A 24,450-nucleotide genomic window follows, 5' to 3' on the forward strand; every position below is an offset into this window, starting at 1 on the left:
AGGGTGTTCCATTAAAAAAAACATAAGTTTGGCTTATAACTCAAAAACAGTAAATAGTAAAAAAAATAATCTATGCCACTGCATTCTACGGAAAAAAATCTATAAAACTGTTTTTTTACATATTCGATAAGTTAAAGAATAACCGAAATACAAGGGGAGTTCCAAAATGTCGAATTTTCAAAAATGGCCTATATCTTAAAAACTAAGAGGGCTTTGGAATTTTTGTTAACGGCATCGTTATTTTCACGAGAAAGTAGCACACTGTCGCGAAAACCGCATCACGCTAACATTAAAAATAACGGAGATACCCCGCAAAAGTACCGAAAATGGGACACCCTGTACATAGTATTTATCAAGGAGCAAATTTTCCATATTTAGGATTTGGTAATTAAAAAGCCCAAAGATCCAAGTTACTATAACCTTAGAACATTGAAAGGCCCTTCAATGTTCTAAGACTATAACGATTTGTTACGGCAAAAGTTTTTCTGCTCTTCATTCAAATATCGATTTCTATATGTCCGAATAATCATATTATTTTTTCGATTAATTTCATCTATATTTTAAGACCATCTGCCAATTACAGAAGTATGGATTAATCGACTACTTCACAAAAATCAAAATTAAATAGTAGTGTCGCCCTCTAGCGAGCTTAGTTAATACTTATCCATGAAGTAATTTTTCATTTCTAAGAATCTAATATGCAGTAACACAGATTTCTACTTTAATTTGTTTACAGTTTTCTTTTTAAAAACAGGGGATTCACATGTAGATCTATAATAGATGATATTTCATACATTATTGCTTGATACAGGTTTTACTTTTAAAGATTTAATCATCTTATAAGGCTTCGCCATGTGGCGACATCTATAGAGCTTTCCAGAAAACTGTCATTTCATAATTTTCAGTTCGATAACAGAAAAACGATGTTTAAAGGATTTCTTTTAATTTCGTTTAATATTTTTACTCTGGTATTTATTTGTTATTACTGTGTAAATTATTTAACGGATTTTGCGCTTTCGCCATGGAAAAGGAATCAGATTTACTGCAAAAATACGATATTCAGCGTATTAAATCTTTAGAATTACAAGGCTTGAGAAATTTGTCGCCGCAATATGAAGAAAAGCATCGTGAAGGTATGATAAAGAAGATATTGTAGGAAATCCTTTTTTTGTAAACCCATATGGTAATTTAGAAGAATAGGATTTGAAAGTACAATGGGCAAATAATATCATCAGGAGGAGATAAAACTTTCATTTTATTATAACTTCTTATTCAGACTTATGAGACTCCTTTTATTTGGCTAATAGTGGCTATGTTTATCATAGTGGAAAAAAATATTTTTTTCTAGCGTTATTTGGGAACCACATATTTATAATACCCATTTATGAAGATAAAATATTCAGCAAAAGTTTCGCAGTCATATTTTTGATAAATCTGAAAAGTTATTGGGAAAAAACCATTGAATAGATCAATATTTATCAAACCGAATTTTTCACAAATAATTTACTATATCTATATAATACAGCCAATACCACTTATTTCAAAGATTTAAAACATCATATTGAAATCATTAATCTTTACTAATTTTTCAAACTTGTCTTTTTTAGTATGTTGAAAAATCGTTAACTACACTATTTAAAAGGGGTACTAAAAGCATTTCACGTAATTGTATTTATTTATTGAAAAATCGTAGAAAACTAATTACGTTCACACCTTTGTACAGTATGTGTGAAAGATTTCGTCATCGCGAATAAGAACTCAAGGTTTGAAGTAGGTATAAGTTTTTCTCAAATGTGCCGATCTTTTACAAATTTCACTCGAATCGATGTTGCCAAATTCAATAATCAGAGAAAATTTGTCGTAGATTTTTTCATATACTATAGGCACCTTTTTGTTAACTCAAAATCAACACTGTCAAGGAAGACGTTACAATTATTCACCCGAAAATTATCAGTATACCCGAACTTCCCCCCATCTCATCGCCAGCCTTTAACTTTCTTTCTCTTCCTCTGGAAACAGTGATCTTGACCCTCTGGGATATTCAACGTTTTTTCTCCATAAACTTCGAATTCCATTCGTGTACCATGTGCTACTTTAATCACTCAACGATGGTCGTCAGCTATGCTGATATTAACTATTTCTGCAATATTTTATTAACAGCATGAATCTCGAAAGCATAATATATGCTAAAGGATCTGCATGCTGTTTCGAGTCACTTTAATTGAATTCGAAACCCTTTAGTTTGATGTTGTCGTGCAATCGCGTTTCCATGTACTTCCTCAAATAAAATCAAAGTTTAAATGATTTTGCCATAGTGTTCACAAAGCATTTTTACTTCATCTTTGTGTGCTTTCCATCTCATTGCCATTAAAGATTTTAAGACAAGGTTTTTTCCAGCTTGAGTTTGTAGAGTTGCCAATAAACAATACGTAGGTGCGGTTAAAAAATTGTACAAAGCTTGAACTGTATATTAAAAATGGAAGCTGCTTCGGTACAACTTTCAACAAATTTCGAATTCTCACTTGGGATGAACACCATTCAAAAGTTCTTCTTGAAATTATACTTTTACATTGCATTGTCTCTGAAAAAACAAGGACGAATTCATTCAAATGAATTTTAATAAAAAAAACTCTTAAAATAATAATAATAAACAAAATTTATTACTTTTCATAAACAAGTACAAAATACAATATAAAAATTCAGAAATACACAATGTCTATGAAAAATAAAAGGCCGTGTTACGTCAGTATTCTGGTACGCAGACCAGATACTGTTTAGGCGCTCTGTAAAGAAATGTAAAAAATATAACATTAAAAAAATTTGCTCTACATTTAATATTTCAAATTACAGATCATAACAGTTGAAACTTAAAAATACAAAAACACATTCAGCGACATCACACAAATAATCGAAATCAAAATAAAAGACCAACTTTATTTACTGACGTAAAAACAGAATGTCTCTAGTTTTTCTTTGAAAAGTAGAAGAAAAACTAGAACAGGCCAGATCAAATGATGTAATCTTTAAGGAATTCAAACTGGAAGCCCAATTATATGAAAAGCTTCGTTTAAAAAGTTCTTTTCTGTGTCGAGGAATAGTAAGAAGATGTAAATTGCGTAAGTTACGATTATTGTTGTTACTTCTAAAATCTGCTCTATCATACAAGTATTGGGGAGATTTAAATTTTATTACCTTGTAGCCCAACGAAATGAAGTGTAGTTTTCTGCGGTTATACATATTAAGCCAGCCGATGTCTATAAGCTTATGAGAGATCCGATTTCTGCGGCGTATCCCAAAAATAAGGCGAAGGCGCGCATTTTGTACTTTCTGAATTCTACGAGAATCAAACTGATCCAAAGATGGGCCATATACTGTATCACAGTGGTTAAAGTTGGATAGCACTAAGGAGTCACATAGATGTTTTTAAAATTTTTGATTTAAAAATTTTCTTTGATTATAAATAAGTTTAAGAGCACCATAGGCTTTTCGGAGCTTTTCTGTGACATGCTCATGAAACCGAAGATCCGAGTCAATAACAAGTCCCAATGATTTGGACGTGTTAGTTAATGGAATGGTGACGTTGTTAATTTGTATATTAAGCTCGTTGCTAACTCTCAATCTATTATTTTTATCTCCTCCGAATACAGTAACGGATGATTTTGAAGGGTTTATCTTTAGATCGTGACACGTTGAGATTTCTATTATACTTTTTAAATCCAAATTTATGGTGAAAGTGAAGATAGAGTTGGGTGTCATCCGTATACAAATGGTAGCTACAAAATTTTAAATGGTCTTTAAGTCGACATGTATAAATTGTGTACAACAATGGCCCCAGGATAGTTCTCTGAGGAACACCTACTGATAAAGGTGCTAAGTTAGATTTTATACCATTCAAAACGATCTGCTGGATGCGATTACCCAAAAATGATTTAAAAAATGTTATTGCATCTCTTGAAAATCCTATATAACTTAAAATTGATAATAAAATCCTATGATTAATTCAGTCGAATGCCTTTGTGTAGTCAAGTAAAATGAAAGCAGTAAACTCCCCTTGATCCCACGCTCGGAAAATATCATCTGTTACGTCAGCCATAGCCGTAGCACAGCTATATCCTTGACGAAACCCTGATTGTTTGAGTGGCAAAATTTCATAACTGTTCAAAAATACTCGAGCTTGATTATTTGCAACTTTTTCGAGAAGTTTGGAAAGAATGTTTATTGATCGGAGATCTTTAAATTCCTTTGGTTGAGCTATTTTGGCCAAAGGCGTGTTTCCACATATTTGGAAATACTGAATTTTTTAAACATTCGTTTATTATGTGAAGCACAAAGGGGATTATAAATGGACAACAAATCTGAATTAATATAATATTAAGCCCATCACAACGATAAGCTTTACTTTTTATGGAAAGAATAATTCTTATTAACTCGATTTCGGTTATTTCTTGCAATTGAAAAGCATGTTCAAAATTTTTAACTAAATTATTATCATAAAACTGCAGCAGATTCTGATTTGCTTGATACGGATTAGTACAGTTCGAGGTAAAAAAATTATTAATTAAGTTTACATCAGATAATTCTGAAGGAATGTTCTTTTGTCTATTTTTAACAACATTAAGTTTTTTCAGTTCTGCCCAGGTTTCCCTACTTGATAAATTGGAATTAAATTTTGTTCGTAAAAAGGCTTTTTTCTCATTACGAATCGCTGCCGTCGTGAAATTGCGCAATTGCTTATAATAATCATAGGCCGCTGGCTGTCTTGTAGTTTTAAAGTTACCTAACGCTCTATTTCGTAATTTCTGAAGAAGCCTTATATTTTCAGTTATTCAGGGAGCGTATTTGTAGTTACGATTGCGTTTAAAGGTGCATGTCTGTCAAAAAGAGCTAGCATGGTTGCAGTGAAAAATTCCACTTTTTCGTTGATATCACGCAACTCATAAATGTGCCCATGGCAATGATTCGAGATCGTATTGAAAATTATTAAGATTTATTTTATTAAAAAAATGAAAAGTAAATACCACTGGATGCTGCTCTTCAATTTGAAATTTAAATTTTAAAAACACGGGAAAATGATCAGAACGATGTACATTGTGTACTCCGGCCTCTTGTATGCATTCAATGTTTGTATATTAAATCAATTAAGGATACTGAAGCAGGGTTTATATGAGTTGGTTCATTTATTACTTGGGTAAGGCCAAATGTGTCCATTATTGACTCTAAGCGTTTAGTATTATCTAAAAATTTCAGAAAATCAATGTTAAAATCACCAGTACATACAATGTTCTCAGAGAGAGTATATAAGTTGAGTGCAAGCAAGTTTCTGTCACCCCAACAATGTCCGAATCAACATCAAAGACATAATCCTTAAAACTTGCAAAGTTAGCATGTAAGGAACGTATGTTAGTATGAAAAACAAGAAGAGACATTTCAATAGAAAACCTTAGTGAGAATTAAAAAAAAAATACGACAATAGACCAAAATACTTAAACACTTAAAGCATTTAGAATACTTAAAATACTTTAAAATCTACCCTAAACCTACCCAAAAAACTGTCTTAATCAATCAGAAGTAAGTATCTAATTTTTATCTGACACCTTATTACATTTATTACTACTCACACTTCCACTTCTAAGGGTTCTTTTTAGGGGATGATTAGGATTCTTCAAATTCAAATCTGTAGATCACCTTTATTCAATACATCTGTCAAAAAATTCACGTTATATATAAAATAAAGGTTTTTCTCTGAATTTTATGGTTCAAATTTCGACGCCCTTATATACGATATACACCGGAAGCACTTAGTGTGTCATATAGTAACTGTTATTTAAGATGGGATTATCAAATTTAAAATGATATTTCTAAAACAAGATACCTGTTTACATGATTTTTTCTTACAATTGCAAATCTTGCTCCAACCATTATTTAAAAATGGCATTTTAATTGGTAGAGGAAGAGCAAGGAAACTTTGGTGTTCTGTTACACATAGAAACCATACATAACATAAAAAACAATATATTAAAAATTATATTATAATAAACCCCGAAGATCTCCAAGTGAAGAGTTGTGTAAAGAGTCTAGACTGATCTACGCCAGTTGTATGTAACACATAACAGACTAACTCGTTATAGAAAGGACTGTGTCATCATCATCAATCATATTGGTCCACTGCTGGATTTATTCGATTGCTTCCACGTTCTTCTATTTTGTGCCTCCTCTATCCAATTTAAGCGGTTCCGTTTAGTATGATTGGATATCATCTAGTTGGTGGTGCGGATGGCTTCTGCATGCGCTCTGTCTAGGCGTCCACTCTATGAGCATCTTGGTCTATCTGATGTCCCATATTCTAGCAATGTGTCCCGCGTAATTCCACTTTAGGTTTGCTACTCTTTCTACCGCGTCACGTATCACTCTACTATCTTCTTCTACGTAGCTCAGTATTTATGATGTGATCTCTGAAGGTCAGTCGCAGCATTGACTTTCCTTTTTTTATTTTCTGTACAGCCTTTTGTGTTAATGTCAAAGTCTCAGCACCAAGTTAAGACAGGCATTTATTCCATGCCTTAGTTCTGTGAAAATTAATTATATTAATATCATTTTGCAGTAACTCACAATCCGAAGGTGACTTATATCATCTGCAAAAATCAGAAATGATATGTGGCTGAAAAAACAGCTTGAATATCATCTATGAAACGATCAAAAATAAGGTATGCAAAGAGATGCCCACCTAATGTAATCGCAACATCTGAAGACAAGAAATTTTTTTAACCTGTTTGTGTTCGAACCTCAAGTCACCAAATCACCCTAGATCCCAAAATTTCCATCGAAAAGTAGATCAAAATCAACCTTGTCACAGGCTTTGGAGAAATCAGTATGAAATGAATTAACCTGCCGCATATTCTCCAAAACTTCCAACAAAGCCTACTCATAACACAAAATGTTGGTATAATGGTGGATCTACCCCTCATTACCGCAATCTCAAACAATTTTCAGATCAAAGACATATATAAGGCGATAGTTTTCAACATTTGACCTATTGCTATCTTTGAAAATTGCTGTAACATAAGTATTTTTCAAAATTCTGGAAAAGTTCCTCTACATTCAATGATAGTACAAATTTACATGACTGCAAAAAAATCACAGGGATGCCATCTGGGCCAGAACCAAGACTCGGATTTAACTCACTCAACCCATTAAACAAATCAATAACCCAAACCTGAAGTACACTCAGATTCGATTTTTCACAAGAAATATCCGGGGAGTCTTGTAAACTTTGACTTTGAGTAAACACGGATGTAAAATGTTGGTTTGAAATTTCCAAGCGATCACTCGACTCGATATTGTTATAAATCATAGTTTGGGGATAATCAGAATTTGCCAGTTTTGAATTGACATAACTCTTGATCTCTTATCCGCTAATCTACCTTTGAGATATCTCAAATAATCTCATTGTGACAACATTGTAATGTTTTTCGTTTAATGTTGTTTTATGTTGATGTATAGTGTAATTTAAGTTTTTCAAAATAATATTTTGTGTCATTTATAACTTAATCGTATTGTTACTAATATGGCAGCACTTTCATAAACTTCTATTCATGAAAATAACTTCATTGTTATACATATACTCTCTATCTCTCTTTTGATTTGTTCTATAATCCTGTTTTAATAAATTCTATTATAAGGATTTTCTTTTCTGGTTCAGTTTCTTTACTATATTGTACTCTAAAATATTTTAATGTAAAATAAATTCATATTATTACCATAGTGTGAAGAAAAAAACAATTTTTAGTGTCGGCTGAAACCGAAAAATTAGAACGAGAAGTCAATAAAATAAAACAATCATTAGTCACCTCACAAGTTAAAATAGATGAACTGAGAAAATCACTGAACAAAAATAAACTTATTTATCAGGTAATTTTCCGTTTAAATTTCTTGTATTAAATATAAATCCCTTAAGTAAAATTTCACTTTTGATATTGTGAATTTATTAAATATTTAAGGAACTATGCAGCAGAGCAAACAGAGTGGAACAGGAGCTGACTAAGATAAATGTCACGTCGCCCATATACAAGTACAAGATAAATCAATCTTTAAGAACTTTTGAGGAAAAATTCAATGAGCCACAAGGTATTTCAAGTAAACTTATGTGTATATTGTTTACATTTTAAATTCTTTTTCAGAAATTGCCATTAGGACAGATTGGTCTACTCTGGAAAAGGAACTACAAGAGGAAAATCACAATTTGGAAGAAAAAATACAGGAGTGTCAGACTTTGTTGGATGATTTTGCCGACGACTACATTAAATAATGAAAAATTAAATATATTAGTTAAAATTTATTAGTTAAAATAATAAGTTAATAAAAATATCGTTACATTAAAAGCTACATACAAAAAAACATAAAAAACCTTGAAGTATTAAATTAAAACGTCACTTATTTCACTTTCGCTATTGTCAAAATAAGCGACACACGAATCAAGTTTTGTCAGAATATTATTTTCTAATGAGGTTTGCTCTTCTTGTATTTTTTCTATTTTGTTTTCCAGTAAAGCTTTTTCTTCCTCCAGTTTTTGAACCACAGATATTCTGAAAAATAAAAATTAATTAAGGTATTGTGGGCCTCGATTATTGACTTTTATTGAATAATTAGCAATAAGTTTTCTGACTTAACAAAAAGTTGAACAACCTTAAATTTTTATACATATCGAGGTATTTCATCCCCAAGTTAGCTGTGTTGATTTTTTGTTTAAAGCTTAAAATAACAAACACTGGGACAGAAACTGCATTAACCCATATATTTTAATCCAATAAATGTAATTTACCCTAAGCTTTGGTGAAAATCTGGTGACCTGAGCATTAGGTACTTTTTGTCAAATTCAAACTTGTCTAATGAAGTTTTTAATGCACAAAGTAGCTTCTCTTCTTTAAGCCATTCTCCAGTGTTCGAGCTTGGCGTACTATCTTTAATTATTGGTCCTGAGAACAGCTTCTCTTCACTGAAATGAAAATTGAGAAAATGTAATTTTTATCAATGTTTAGTAAAAATAAATTTTATCCTGACAAAATGTTAGACGTACCATCAGTATTGGTCAAAAGTAAATAGATACTATAATTGCAAATGTTTGGAAAAATATAATTTACAATATTTGTTAAAAAAAGAACCAGTTTTGGACAAAAGTATATCTCAATGAATTTCTAATACATTTGTTGGCTTACATCACAGTCATGAGTCATAATAATCAAATAAAATTATTAACTACTAATGTACATTCATATAGATATTTTTCTCCCTTGGGCCTTGTTTATTTTATAAATCATTTATTAGAGTGTTTAGTTGCAGACCTGTTTATTGGCAACATGCCACAAGTTTCCGGTCAAGATATGGGAATGGCCATTTTAAAACTTGGTTAGTTTCGGTTGGGGTCATTATGATATTGAAAATTGGGTAAAAAACTAATGGCACTTATAGGTATCCAAAATGATGAAGACCAAGAAACATGAAGTTTCGAATCAAAGTTATTAGATTACCATAAATTTCTCCAGGGTGAAGTACCATTATGCAAAGGAAAATAATAGACGAAGGGTCCTGTTTACTTTTATTCATTTATTCAATCAATATACGGGAAACCCCATTTTACAAAAGATTTGGTTACAATATTAAATAAAGTAAAATATATATAATTAACATAATAAAAGTACTATCACGAACATAATTAGACAGTCTTCAAAACATATACACAAGAAATAAACACAATAAGAAAACAATAAATTAAAATATTTCACCCAGTTGACCAATAAATCCAGAGAGTGAGCTTGCAAATTGATCAAGTTCAGGGTGAGAGTTTAAATAGGCAAGACTACGACAGATTGGAGAATGTAAAGAATAGTTGGAGTGACAGATTGGTAAAGCAAACAGTTCATGTCTCCTTAGGGTGCGTGCAGGGACCTTTAAATTAAAGCTGTTGATGAGAGCAGGGCAATCAATAAGCCCATGAATAACCTTATACATAAAGCTGAGGTCACTTTGAATCCTTCTAGATTCCAACGATTAAAGTCCCAATATTGCCTCCATGTCAAGTAGGTTATCCTGCATATTCAACTTGTAGGAACAGTACCGGGTAAACCTCTTTTGGACTCTTTCAAGTTGCATTTTGTGACAATTATAAAAAGGAGACCAAATGATCGAGGCATACTCTAAATGACTTCTAACTAATGAGCAATAAAGTATCTTCAAAGTAGATATAGACATGTCACGACAAGTTCGTAAAACAAAACCTAACATCTGAGAGGCCTTCCCCTCCACAAGATCACAGTGTTCTCCAAATTTGAGCTGAGTATCAAAGACTACTCCTAAATCCTTTATTGAGTCAAAGTACTATGTCATCAATAGTGTATATATTATTCATTTTATTTTTAAGTCTAGAGAATCCAATTGAGTAGCATTTATTTATATTTAAAGAGAGATCATTTATATTAGCCCACTTTACAAAAGAAGTAAGATTGTGTTGTAAGATATCAGAGTCCCGCTGTGACTTAATAAAACGGAAAAGTTTCAAATCATCTGCATATGCTAAGTAATCACAGTCAGTTAAACACGTTACAAAGTCAGTCAGAAATAAATCAAAAAGCAATGGGGAACAGTGTCCCCCTTGAGGAACTCCAGAAGTCACCAAGATACTTCCAGATTCAGAATCTCCAATCCTAACACGCTGCTCACGACCCAATCATTTATCAAGTGGATAAATTGAATCCACTTGATAACCAATCTCGAAGGCCTCCAGCAAGGCAACCTCATATAAAAAAAGATTAGTAGAGGTAGATCTACCACTAATGAACCCATGCTGCCTCTCATCAAACACCCCCTTGCACGCCCACGTATAGCTGCACGTTATATGTGATCAGCTAAGCTGATCACATATAATATCATCCAAAATCTTGGGAACAGCAGACTGCCTTGAGATGCTTCTATAGTTCTCAATGCAATTCCTCTCACCAGACTTATACACAGGGATTATATAGCTTAATTTCCATATATTTGGAAGCTCACCCTCTGATATAGATCTATTAAACAACAAAAACAAAGGAAGTGATATACTATATTTAAGTCTGCTTAACATGTACTCAGGTATCTTATCAGGTCCACAGGAAAGTTTATTAGGTAATTTAGAGAGTTAGACTTCACAATCTTTATTTCAAGAATCCCGACGCGTTTCGGTTGTTAAATAATTGTTTTTTTTTTAAATTTGTTAAATAATTTTAAAAAACAGTAAATTCACAGGAATATGGAAACTACTTAAATAAATTTACAATTTTGGCTGCTTCTCAAAACGCGTCAGGATTCTTGAAATAAAGATCGTGAAGTAAACAGGACCCTTCGTCTATTATTTTGCTTTGCAAAGTTATTAGGTTTATAAACCGTTATATCTTCTTTCTTAAGGTAAGTAAAGAGAGTATTTTAAAGTCTATTTCCTTCAATACAACTGAGATACCAAATGCTAAGAAATAAACCCAAACTGTCCTTGGGCTTCCACCATGTTTTACTCTAGGTTTGGATTTATCACTCTTTTTCAATGGTCCTATCATGATAGCAATGTGCGAATTTTAATAGGAGCTAGCTTGGCTACCAGTATAAAGTTTGTTTTCAATCAGTATACTTAAAGACATGGATATCAGAACCTTTTTATTACCACTGAATAAAATCTTTGAACTACCCAATTTCCTTTATCTTGCAAATTAACATGACTTTGTCAATCTACTTTTGGCCAGATAAATAGATTAAAAAATATATAGGCATAAACTAAATGGTTATTATGCACAATATTTATAGAACCAGCTACTTATTTCCTACTTATAATGTGGTTACTCTTAATTTCTTCTTGTCTCTCGACTTGTCAGGCGTAGCAATGAAGGGAGCAATCAGGCCGGGACAAGTGCAATATGATATTAAAACGACATAATTACACAAGTCACGGCCGAACTGCAAATCACTGCTGAAATCTGGATTCTTAAGCTGTTCTCTAATTGTCAAGTTGGTTTTTATGGCTCCTACCTAAATTACCTACAAAATGTGTTTAGAAACGAGTTTTTACAGATTTTTTATTGATTTATTACAAGTGTTTTAAATTAATCAACTATGTGCAAAACCTTAATACGATATTAGATACTACACTCTTTACTCCTTTCCACAATGACTTAATTTTTATGCTGAAACAGTATGGAATATTGGTACTTCACACAATGGAAAAAAGGAGTGGAGTAAGAAATAGTTACTTTCTTGAAGACAAATCAATGAAATCTAAGTTGTGTAATATATAATATAAAAGATATTTTCAAGAGAGGATCTGTGATAATGTTTCTATTTGTATATTGCTTAATCTAGGGCAAACAAATAGGAGTACAGTTATTAATTTTGACAACCTTAATTCAGGCAAGGCATGTGTCTGCTTTAGAAGTATCAAGTGGTTGGGTTTCAGCTATAAAGCAAATTCGAAGGGAGGACCTTACGAGGAATATCTGTTAAAACATTAAAAAAGTAATTTCGAATAAAAACTATAATTTTTATTAGTAAGTACACAGCTCATTCAAACGAAAATTTTAAATTCATTAAACTTACCTATTCCCTCCAAATATGAGGACAATATTACAACAATTACGAAGGAATATTCAGAAAAACTTTTAAATGTTTACACGAAAAAAAAAGCTTTATTTAGTTTTTCTGCATCATTGGATTAAGGTCAAATAAAATGCTCTTCAAAGCTTATTCCGATCATCTTCAGGACTCTGCAAAGGGTCGAATCAGAAATATGATATGAACTGTAAAACCGTGCTAATTTTTTTTACTAGATAGAAATTCAATAAAATAAAATGCAACACTTGCATAAAATAGATCTGCGTTTAACAAAATATTAAAAATAAAATTAAACAGAAAAAAAAACAAAGAATAAGGAACTGGTATGGTAACTTTAGCCATGTCTATAGTTTATAAGACCGCTACCTAAACGTTGATAAAATATGTAAGTTCTTATCAGAACATTTTTCAAGTAAAAGAAAAAAAGATATGCACAAAGAATGCATATACTTTTATATTTATTTTTAGGATTCTATACAGGGACTGACAATAAATATAAAGAAATGTACAGGATGTTATTAGTTTTTAATAGAATTAATGATTTTTAAAACAGAAGTGTGTTAAGTTGTCAAGGTCCTGTTGTTTATTTAAATGCTTAAGACATTTCATAAAATGGTATTTTTTCTAGTCTTTTTATTTAACCTACATCCAACACTGCAGAAAAACTAAATAATAACTGACCTCACGAAAAATCACTTATTAGCATTACTTTGTGGGTTGGCATCAATGTGATTTAACCAAAACATGGAATATTTATGGATTTTTAAAGAGGCCTACAGTAATTATTCTAATTACATGCCTTTAATTTTCCTAAGCGAATATTTTAAAGAAAGCACAGAGCAAGAAATGCAGCGGCAAAAGCAATACACAGCTTATAATTATTTGAAATCTTTAAGGATTTTATTTGGGTGGAGTCAAAAATTTCCTGTGTATGTTTTTGCTTGACATCCAGTTTGATTATAAAGGAAATCGTTATGGTGCGGCACTGGATTAATAACAAAAAACAGAAAAGGTTTGATTTAAATCCCATGTTCTATAAAGCATAAATATAAACGCAGAAAGCAGAAGAAAAACTTTTGAACCTTGTTATCCTAAATGTTATATAAATAGTAAATTATTAAATGAGTTATTTTCTTTGTAAGATATAAAATCGGGCCCCAGAGGAGAATTTTATGTATCTGCACTAAAATATTAATAGCCTAATAATACAGATTATGTGATACCGTCATTTTTAAAAATGAAGGAAGACTTATAAAAAAATCCTCTTGTCAATGATAAATATCTGACTTTAATTCCTCAATAATATCTAGTAGGATACCTAAACTATTTAAATGAGAGTAAGAGAATATGACAGTTAACAAAGGTACAGAAATTCATTAGTTCTTGTCAAATATTATATACATTTAAAATAAAATACTGCAAAAATTAAATTTCAAATTAAAATTTCTTGGTTCTGCAAATTCTTAATATTTGTATTTTTAGTTTTCAGCCAGGAGGGGTTAGAATTGTTTAAGAATAAATTCTTTACTATTTACTATAAATGTTATAAACCTGTTTAAAATATATGATGGCCATAAACTAATAAATATGGTAATTTTAATTTTGGCATTAATACTTATGTGATTTGGCCTTTACTTGTAGTGGCTAAAACAAGAAACATTTCGATCAACTTATTGTAAAATGGTACATATGGAACCCGACAAAATAATTAACAATCAATTTGATTTCTCCTATTTTAAAAATCTACATATGGGCACTTCGAAACCCAACTGAATGTATTCAAACCTCAAAAATTAAGTTGGTTCTTATTTTATAAGTTTTAACTGTACTTTAATCAGATACCTGGTACTGATTTGAATTCTCCACCCTCACCTTTCTTCAATACCATACTTAGTATAGTATTCTTATAGTCGACAAAAACCAGCACTTGGGAGTAACTAACTTTCTATATTGTAATAACTTGACAGTCTTTTGAACAATTACCTTAGAATATTGAAAGGCCTTTCAATATTCTAAGACATTTACATAAGTTGAACTACAAATAATAAGTTGATAATCCCATAAAGGGGAAAAACAGGAGAACAAATTTAAGAGTAACTAACTTTCTATATTGTAATAACTCGACAGTCTTTTGAACAATTACCTTAGAATATTGAAAGGCCTTTCAATGTTCTAAGACAATTACATAAGTTGAACTACAAATAAGTTGATAATCCCATAAAGAGGAAAAACAGGAGAACAAATTTTATATTCTAGTATAAAATCAACACACAATTTTTTACCAAGCAGGGTGGTGTCAATCAGCGGACCGAAAGTGTTATTAATAGGACGCATGTCGCTCAACTCTTCTCTGTTTCTATAATTTTCTAATGTTTCTCGCCAAATAATTTCAACATCAAAAATTACATGACTAATTCTTTCGTGCTAGATTTGGAAAATTATGATATCCCCATAATTAATATTTCTAATATATGTTATTTCTAAATTGTGGGTGGAAAAAGTGGAAATTGTCTCACTGAAGAAAAGAATGATCCAGAAGTATTTGATAGAAATTAATTACAATAACAAAACGAAATCCTAACGTACAGAACAGAATGGTAAGGAAATAAGCAGCACACAGATATTGAGCGAGACAATGACAAAAAAAATGAAATAAACTTAAAAAAGCAAGTTGTTTTTATGAAGCAGAAAGCAATCTCCACAGTGCATTCGTCCATAATTTTCTTTATCCTAAACCAATAAAATGCAGCAGAAATACTAATAGGAATAAAATAAAAGCACTCCTAGTCCAATTAGTTGAAAAGAACAGGAAAGAAAAAAGTTATTAACAAAAATAGAAAAACACTATAAAAGTGACAAAGCAATTACTAAATAGTGATACTGAAGATGAATACAATAAATAAATTCGTTGTGATTTTTGTGTTATCACAAGAATTTTTTAACATTTCTTATCGTTTCTGCCAGCCTTGAAAATTTGGGATTTTTAAGACTTTAAATTAAATTATTGTTTCCTACCCCCTACTAATTATGTAGATGAGCTGCCAGGTTTTATCCAGACAAAAAACAATGTCTTTTACATCTTGATGATTAAATAAGTATCTTTTTTAAGAAATATTTGTGTATAATATTTTTATTTCCTTTATAAGATACTACTCCATCCATTTGTTGATAAATACTGGTAATGTCACATTACAAATACAAAGAAATCAACATTAGAAATGCGATTTACTTTATTAATTTTTTTATTAAAGTAATTTACAAATTTTTTTTACAATTTACAAGTTTTGATATTGAACATTTTTACTTGTCAAATGTTCAATATCAAAACATTATGAGGCTGAAAACTGTGATCAATGGCTGAAAACCAGCGAAAATACATTTTTGTTTGTTTTTATTGTGTCATTTCTTCTTATTGTTTCAGTTCTAATTTTTGTCTTTGCACTAATAGGACAAATTAAAGAATCAGATTACATAGAACAAATTGCAAAAAGCTCGAGCAAAAGAACCACTGGACTGATCCTATGTACGTCTATTTTTACACACAGTTTTTATTCATTTATCCATAAACACGACTCTCTAACAGACAGACATGGCTGCCCAAAAATTATTACAAGAAAGCATAATATGTTATCATAGAAAAAAAGCTATGCTAGTAAACGAGTCAATAAAAGTAAATAAAATCAAGTAAATAATTTTAGAAAAGTTTTTCAAGGTATTTGTTATAAAAGAAGTAAGAACTGAGCAAAATACAAATGCAAAAGTAGCCTGATTCATAATCCCTCTTAAGTGTCCTTAAAACTTATATATTCAGGTTATCCTTATAAGTTATAAACTGCTGTTGCCTATTAAATATATAACATAACATATTTATAAATATGCACTGCTAAACTCTTAAGTTGACCAATATACTAAAAATACATTGAGTTCCAAATCTTTGTAGCATTTTCAAGCACTAGTTGTACAAACATGTTGAACAATGTTAAACCCAATTAGAGATTGGACATTGCCGAATCCATTGGTTAGTCAAAAAAATATTCATTATATTGCATTTTCGAGTTAACAAATTGAGCATTTATGGAACAGTAGCTCATAAAATTGTTCAGCTCTTGCTGTAAGAGACTAAAATCAGCAGCAGAGTTTATTTCTTTTGAAATTTTAAGGTCGTCTGCATATAAACTGTACATACTATTTAGAAAACACTGTCCAATATCATACAGAAAAATACTAAACAACTAAAGCAGTCAGGTGCAACCCCTGAAGTAATGGCTGTATGTATATTTCAGTAATTTATAATACAGGCAAATATGTCAGATTCCTACATGGATAATAATTATATTGGAAAAAAACTATATTTAACTTAAAATTCTTTAAAGTCAAGTTGTAGTTAAAGTTTTTGAAACTTAGCTGTACTCATTATCATTATGTGTCTGCAAAACAAAATTTCTGAGTATAAAATTAAACCTAACTTAAACCAAAAGGGAACACAGTATTTATAAATTACACTAAGATCTTTATACTGCCCTGCTTAACATAAAGGGCGTATCTGACATTTTATCGAAAATTGGGTTAAAGGCTTGTTGGATAGCCCATAATATATATCACCTTATTTGTAATGCTAAAAAGGCGTATCTGCTGTCCATCTAACTTAAAAATCCTAATAAAATATTAGCTATCTGCAATACATACACATACTACTATGCCAAATGGTCATATGCAAAAATTTTTACGCTAAAAGGACATATCTACATGCATTTTGTCAGATTCGCCCTTTTAGCGTAGCATTTAGCAACCCTTTTGTAGTTACGAAAATGCAAATACTTTAAATGTGGCATAAATGCTCCGCCTCTGATACTATAAAGTATTAAATGTGTTACTATTAACGGCTGTCAGTAAGGCTGTTGTTTACGTCTGTCACAGTCAAATCATTTTGGTGGCGTTAATTCCAGAACAAAATAAATTTTGGCTTTAACAACCGAATTAAACAAACAGCTTAAAGAGCAAAAGGAAGTTTATCGATCTTTAGCAAGTTGCTCAAAAACAAATCATAGTGAGACTGAGGCAAATGATCCGGATTATCATGTTTCTAGTTCAGATATGGAATGAAGTGAATCGGAGGAAAATATGTTGGAAAGCCCAACATATAAAATTTTTGCAGAGAAAGATGATGGTAATGAGACGATTGAGGAATCAGTAAAATTTATCATGGAAAAACTACTAACTCACGTCGAAGAACATTTTACGACACGCGGGACAAAAAGGAAGAGAAGAAAATATAAGATCCCACTTAAAGAAAGGAATCTTCTTAAATTGGAAAATTTAAAAAATAAGCATCGCGTCAAACAACCTTGTTTTGCTGTATGCAAAAAAAACTGTATTAGTAAAATTTCAGATGAAAGGCGAGTACAAATTAACCAAGAGTTTTGAGCAATGACACCACAAGAACGAAAAAACTATATGTACTCTAAAACAAAAAAAGTACCTGTAAAAAGACGTACTGCTGGTTTAAATTCACGCAGAAACTTTACTGTGACTTATGTTTGTCCAGATGATGGGGGTATTGACCAAGAAGTTTGCAAAACTTTCTTTTTAGCAACTATGGGTTTCAACAACAAAGTGGATAAATGTTTACGTACTGTGCTTAAAAATACTCCTAATGGTTCTTTGCAAGCAACTTCAGATCGTCGTGGCAGTCATTCACTTACAAACAAAATAGACAGAACGTCCATAATAAATCATATTAATTCCTTTGAGCCTTCTATATCACACTATTGCAGGGTGCATGCTCCCAACCGAAAATATTTACCTACAGATCTCAATATTCAGATGATGTACAATGATTTTAAAACAAAAGAACCAAATATTGTATGTTCCTACGAATTATATAGAAAAACACTACAATTAATGAATATATCTTTTGTGAAGTTGGGACACCAAGAATGTTTTGTTTGTGAGAAGTATTTCTTGCATGAAAAAGACTCACAACATAAGAGGGATGAACCTGAACCTAATTGTTCTGTTTGCAAAGAATATACGATTCATAAGAAAAAAACTACAGAGTCACGAAAATGCTACGAAAATGATAAGAATGATACTAGTGGAACAGCTATATATTCTGCTGATTTGCAAAAGGTATAAAGTTTGATATCTAAAAAATTTGTTAATTAAGTTAACTTTTGCATTTTAGGTAATCATGCTTCCAAGATATGAATCCTTGAAGGAAGTAATATTTATGGGGAGAATCATAGCATTCAATGAATCTTTTGTACCAGTGGGGAAACAAAAGAACAGGAAGCCCATAGCTGTTATTTGGCATGAAGGTGTGGCCGGATGCTCAAAAAGTGATATCATTCGCACATTTTATTAATTTTTTTTACGACATAGGGATGACGAACATATAATTCTGTGGCTTGATATTTGCTCAGCACAAAATAAAAATTGGGCACTTTTATCATTTTTTGTCAGCATAGTAAATTCAGATGAAATTAGCATTGAAAAACTGGAAATTAAATATATTGAGCCCGGCCACATTTTCATGTCGGCGGATTCATTCCACCACCAGATTGAGATGTCTTTAAAAAAAAAGGAAAAGTTTATGATTTTCCTGATTTTGAAGACTGTGTACAAAATGCAAACAGTGGTAAAGTTTTGGTAATAAATATGCAACATAATAATTTCCACAATTGGTTAGACCACAGCTCTCAATATAAAATTAAAAATATTAAACCAAGTCGACCATACCTAAATAAAATGGTGCACATCCAGTTTTCACGAGGGGAGTTTACTTTGACTTACAAATATAGCTTTTGTGACGATTTTGTCGAGTTAAATTTTCTAAACGCCAAAGTGCAAAAAAAAGGATTTTCAGAGATTTTGCCTAGAAATACAAACAGGGGCATACCAGCTGAAAAAAAAAGTTCTATTTTCACTAAACTTGGGACTGTACTTCCAAAAAATAGGCTTCCGTTTTCGGAAAAGTTACCGGATTTTTCTGAAGAATCTGAAATGGTAGAAGAAGACGAAGACATATGAGTTTTTTTGTTGAATCATTTGGAATCTTGTAAGATTTTTTTGAATTTGAGGCAATAAAACTGTATTTTAACGAATGTATTTCTATTATTTAATCACTTTTTATAAGTTGATAAAAATATTCAAACATTATTCTATATGTATTAAATTTTATAGTTCAGACATCTTTTAATTTAATCAGCAAATGGTAAAATGATACTGAGGAAAATAGGCGTATCTGCCATAATTCAAAATCTAAAAACAAGTTGCAATTTTTATTAATGCCACTGATTTTTTAAGAAAAAATTAGTATAAACTCCATATCTTTCATTTTAGTGAAGTTTATCGTAATAGGTGGCACGTTAAAAAATACAAAACCGTCATTATCTCAAAACACTGTTTTTGCAGATATGCCCATTAGCTTATGGAGGGCAGTATAGTTGACAAAAACTTCTTATGATCGTCACTAAAGATAACAATATTATTTTGAACACATAATCTACAACTATTATGAAGGGATGACTCTAGTTAAAAACCACATCAGGAATATGAAAATTAGCTGAATTTCTTCTGTCATTACTAGGGATATTAAAAAGTAATTTAGATAAAAATGCAGAGTTATTTGAAGGCCAATTTATAGTTTTATATAAATATACCAGGGAAGAAATGATCTTACATTCCTCCAAGGTATCCATATTTTAACTAGTGAAAAGAGAGAAGTCAATCCACTTTTTGAAAGTTAAAAAAACTATTGTAGCTAATATCTTCTTGTTGTAGCTAATAAATAAAGTGTGGGATGATGTTAGTTTTTTTTGTACAAAGTTAAATTGTTTTGAGGTATGATAGCTTTAGTAATAACAACATTTAAAATACAATGATTGTGATTTATTACACAATTTAATTGTTTTGCTTCATAACAGCTTACGAAATTCATAAATTGTTTAAAAAAATTATCAGTTTGTCTAATGTCTAATAAATGAGTTAGATTTAGGTCTCCAATTATGACAAATTTTCAAGACAGTTAATAGCTATTTATGTATCAAGGGCATTATAAGGACGATAATGCCCGGAAGGTGGTAATAGTAGGATAGGTTTCCGCCTGATGGGCATTAAAGTCTAACAATGCCCCTGGTGCATACAATGCTTTATGTTTTATCTAAAAATTGTTTTTTATGAACAATAGTATATTGTATACCTAGTAGGAAAAGCTTAACATTCCCGGGCGATCGTAAAAATTGCCAGTCGAGGCGCAAGCCGAGACTGGCAATACGGAGTCCGGGAATGTGGCTTTTCCTACGAGGTCTACATACTATTTTTCCGAAAATCGGGAATCATTAAAATTACGGTAAATTATTACTAATCATGTTAAAAATTTTAAATCAACATTATTATTTTTCCCTTAAATAAAAGAAGCCATGAAACATTGTTTTGTAACTACGGAAACGAAGTACATAATTTTAAATTGTCAATTTTGACGAGTGAAAAGTTTATTTGTGGCGTCTTTCCAAAGTGTTGATTTTTTAACGTTTTAAAACGCCAAAGTAACGTGTAAAATGATGAGTGATGATGACTGTTCCATTTCTGAAACCCTCCCAGAACTCACGGAGGCAATGAATGCTGCATCATTGGAATTGTTACCAATAAAATCTAGAAATAAGCATAACTATGCATACAACCGCTTCATGGACTACCGTACAAATAAAAATGTAACTTCTTTCTCGGAAAATGTTGTAATGGCATACTTCTTGGAGCTTGGTTCCAAGATGAATTCTTCAACTTTATGGGCCAATTATTCAATGCTGAAGGCAACCCTTGCAATTAGAGATGATGTGGATATATCTGAATATTCAAAACTTCGGGCATTCCTGAAACAACAAGCACATGCCTATAAGCCAAAAAAATCCAAGATTTTAACTAAAGAAGAAATAAACAAATTTATTCAGGAAGCTCCAGACAAGGAATATTTAATGATTAAGGTAACTTACAAAACTTCAAATTATATTTGGATTCTTTACATGCTTATTTATTGTTGTAGGTAGCTGTAATATTTGGAATTTCCGGAGCTTGCAGAATGGACGAGCTGGTTAAAATGACTGTACAAGATATACAAGACCTACTATCTAAACTTTTAGTTACCATACCGGATTCAAAAACCAATACATCAAGATCATTTATAGTAATAGTTATTGTCATACAAATAAAATTATTAGTTTGGAAAATATTAAACAAAATAATGCTATTAATTCCCAAGTTCTTCCAGTTTTCAATACTTGTACTAATTGTCAAATAACAGTAAATATAACAAATAATAAGTAATAATTTTAAAATATAATGTTAACCTTGTTTGTGCTGAAAGTTTTAAAAATAAAATTGTTTAGGAAAAAGTCTGTTCGCATTTATGTTCTAAAGTTTACTGTATGGAAATAACATTTCCTTACAGTACAGAAATGAATATTTCCTTACTGTTATTTTCGGTTGCCAGGCAACAATCAAGTTGGAGGAAATATTGACTTTTTCTTTCAAATATGTTGTCAAAAATGTTATTATTTCTTATCGATTTTCGGAAAAAATAATTTTAATATTAATTAAAAAATAGGGTCTACCTGTACAGGTAGGTATATGTACCTACCTACCTACAGAAATTTATCAAGTGACTTGCAGTAATTATTTAAGTTTGACTTTGATGTTTCTGTCAGTTAGTCAGTTGGCATTTTTTGTTTAAATATTTGCTTAAAATGGAAGAAATTCCACAAAATATAAGAGAAAAGGCCATAAAAGCGACCGAAATTTTTTTGCCAGTTAAATCAAGGCAACAGTATCATCGGGAGTATGGCATATTTGGTATTTGAAAAGATGCCAACTCAACTGTTCACATAACCAAAACCGTTCTAATGGCACATTTTTAGGAACTGGTAAGTTATTGATTTTATTTTAATAGATACATATGTTTAACAAATTTTAATATTTTTAGTAGGAAAAATACAGTCCGAACTCTCTCTGGACCAAGTATTCTACCCTAAGGTCTATGTTAATAGTCTATAAAAATATAGACATCTCGCAATACCATCGTCTCATATCTTTTTTAAAAGTTAAGTTGAAAGGATATGTCCCGAAGAAGTCTAAAGTTTTGGAAGGAGAACAAATAATAAAATTTATTAAGAAGGCTCCTGATGATATCTACTTGGTACACAAAGTCATATTGGTAATGGGTGTTTTTGGAGGTTTAAGACGAGATGAGTTGGTCAAAATGACCATTGATGATATTGAAGATAGAGGAATGGTCTTGGTTATAAAGGTACCAAAAACTAAAACTTCAACTTCAAGAAGTTTTACTATCAAATTTAATAAAAAACTATTTCCAAAATAAAAATTACAATTTTGAAATGCCCCGGAAAATGTAGCTGATCCCACTATAGAGTGGTTGGTGATTTTTGTGATGGTAGAGGTGGCAGCACTAACACTATTTTGTATAGTTTGTAAATTGTCCATTAAAATTATTTTTGTATAAAATGGATGTTTATTCTTTATTATGAGAGAAATAAAATTGGATAAGCAATAAAATTTCCGGACATTATCATAATGCCATAGCATAGCAGGTATTATTGCTACCATAACATATTCCGTTTCTAAGGTATTATAAATCAATAATAGATAGGTAAAACATAAATAAATTTTCATAATATGAATGAAAAGAACAAGTTGTGACAAACAGATAAATGGATTTAAATAATGTGACATCTATATACTGTAAATGCAACAGATATTTAACTATGATTAATTCCTCAAAACTAGTAATGCCCCACAAGATTCATGATGACAGCTTCAAGGTTTAAATCTATCATTAGCAAAACTTACCTTCTCTAAACCTACTTTAACTTCATAAAAAAATTTGTTTATAGAACATGGAAAGTATTTGAGGTAATGAAAGAAAGGATCCAGTATATGTAATACAAATTAAAATTAGGCCCACATGCACAAATAAACTTAAAGGACTACCCAAAATGCCTAGTATCTGAAAAATATTAATTTGTCCAACCATACCTGCATTTTACTACTATCTGATTCACTTTACGGATGCTGTTTATAAGCTTTTCGCTACCGGTACTTTCGGAATCTGCCTCCGCCATTTCCGTTGTCAAGTTTTGAATTAAAATGGACCGTTAACATGTACCTAAAGAAAGTATCCTTATATAAATTGTTTATTAGAATTAAACCAAGTGCATTGGACCGAATAAAAGTGAAAGACATTAGTACTTACATAAAAATCAATTTTTAAACGAATCATTCCATAGAAAATCGTTAATAAATCATTCTGAAAGAGAATTAAAAAAATAAAGAAGCAGAAATTAGAACTGTCATTTTCTTTTTTGAGAGTCGACAAAGAAGGAAACGACATTTCAAAAGGTGCCCTTCTTATTTTCCGAAAAATAAATAAGAAAAATCCTACGTTCAAAGCTTAAACTACTGCTTAGTAGATGGCGGCACCTGTTCTAAAATGATTTTACTTTATTGATAGATTGTTCAATATAATTATTCCATTTTAAATGTGGCATAATTAAATGTGTATTATTGGTAATATACAGGGTGTCCATTTAATATCGCGCTGTTCGATTGCGGCTAAACCGTGTAACGGAAAAAATCTTTAATAGTGAGAATGTTAACCCCTTCCGCTCCAGGCCATTTTTCGAAGTAGGACACCAGGAAAAAAATTATTAAAAAATAAATTTTATTAAAGTTTCGATGTAGAATAGAAGAGTAATTTATCTAAGAATGCCAGAAAATTTGTTTAAAACAATTTAAATTTCTATAACAATTTGTGGT

The 24,450-nt window shown here is 31.0% G+C and overlaps 2 protein-coding genes across 2 annotated transcripts; one reads left to right on the forward strand and one right to left on the reverse strand.

Moving 5' to 3' along the window:
* Positions 1–889: 889 nt before the first annotated feature.
* Positions 890–8,621, forward strand: LOC126743219 (uncharacterized). Its single transcript, XM_050450207.1, has 4 exons — positions 890–1,133; positions 7,787–7,908; positions 7,998–8,124; positions 8,178–8,621. Exons 1-4 carry the CDS (start codon positions 1,022–1,024, stop codon positions 8,303–8,305), a joined length of 489 nt encoding a protein of 162 aa, XP_050306164.1. The 5' UTR covers positions 890–1,021; the 3' UTR covers positions 8,306–8,621.
* On the reverse strand, positions 8,317–23,998 carry LOC126743220 (uncharacterized). Its single transcript, XM_050450208.1, has 4 exons — positions 23,888–23,998; positions 23,671–23,800; positions 8,819–8,992; positions 8,317–8,582 (listed from the first exon to the last, which is right to left on the reverse strand). Exons 2-4 carry the CDS (start codon positions 23,754–23,756, stop codon positions 8,414–8,416), a joined length of 429 nt encoding a protein of 142 aa, XP_050306165.1. The 5' UTR covers positions 23,757–23,800; positions 23,888–23,998; the 3' UTR covers positions 8,317–8,413.
* Between the last annotated feature and the right edge of the window lie 452 nt (positions 23,999–24,450).

The sequence above is a fragment of the Anthonomus grandis genome, chromosome 12, assembly GCF_022605725.1.
Source record: "Anthonomus grandis grandis chromosome 12, icAntGran1.3, whole genome shotgun sequence".
Lineage (NCBI taxonomy): Eukaryota > Metazoa > Arthropoda > Insecta > Coleoptera > Curculionidae > Anthonomus > Anthonomus grandis.

Bases quoted from the DNA above. Each gene is read 5' to 3' on its own strand.
- LOC126743219 (XM_050450207.1), top strand. From the start codon at position 1,022: ATGGAAAAGGAATCAGATTTACTGCAAAAATACGATATTCAGCGTATT. The intron at 1,134-7,786 runs GTATGATAAAGA...AACAATTTTTAG, and splicing joins TGAAGAAAAGCATCGTGAAG to TGTCGGCTGAAACCGAAAAA. The intron at 8,125-8,177 runs GTATTTCAAGTA...ATTCTTTTTCAG, and splicing joins AAAATTCAATGAGCCACAAG to AAATTGCCATTAGGACAGAT.
- LOC126743220 (XM_050450208.1), bottom strand. From the start codon at position 23,756: ATGGCGGAGGCAGATTCCGAAAGTACCGGTAGCGAAAAGCTTATAAAC. The intron at 8,993-23,670 runs GTATGGTTGGAC...TTTTCATTTCAG, and splicing joins CAGATAGTAGTAAAATGCAG to TGAAGAGAAGCTGTTCTCAG. The intron at 8,583-8,818 runs GTAAATTACATT...TTTATTTTTCAG, and splicing joins GATTTTCACCAAAGCTTAGG to AATATCTGTGGTTCAAAAAC.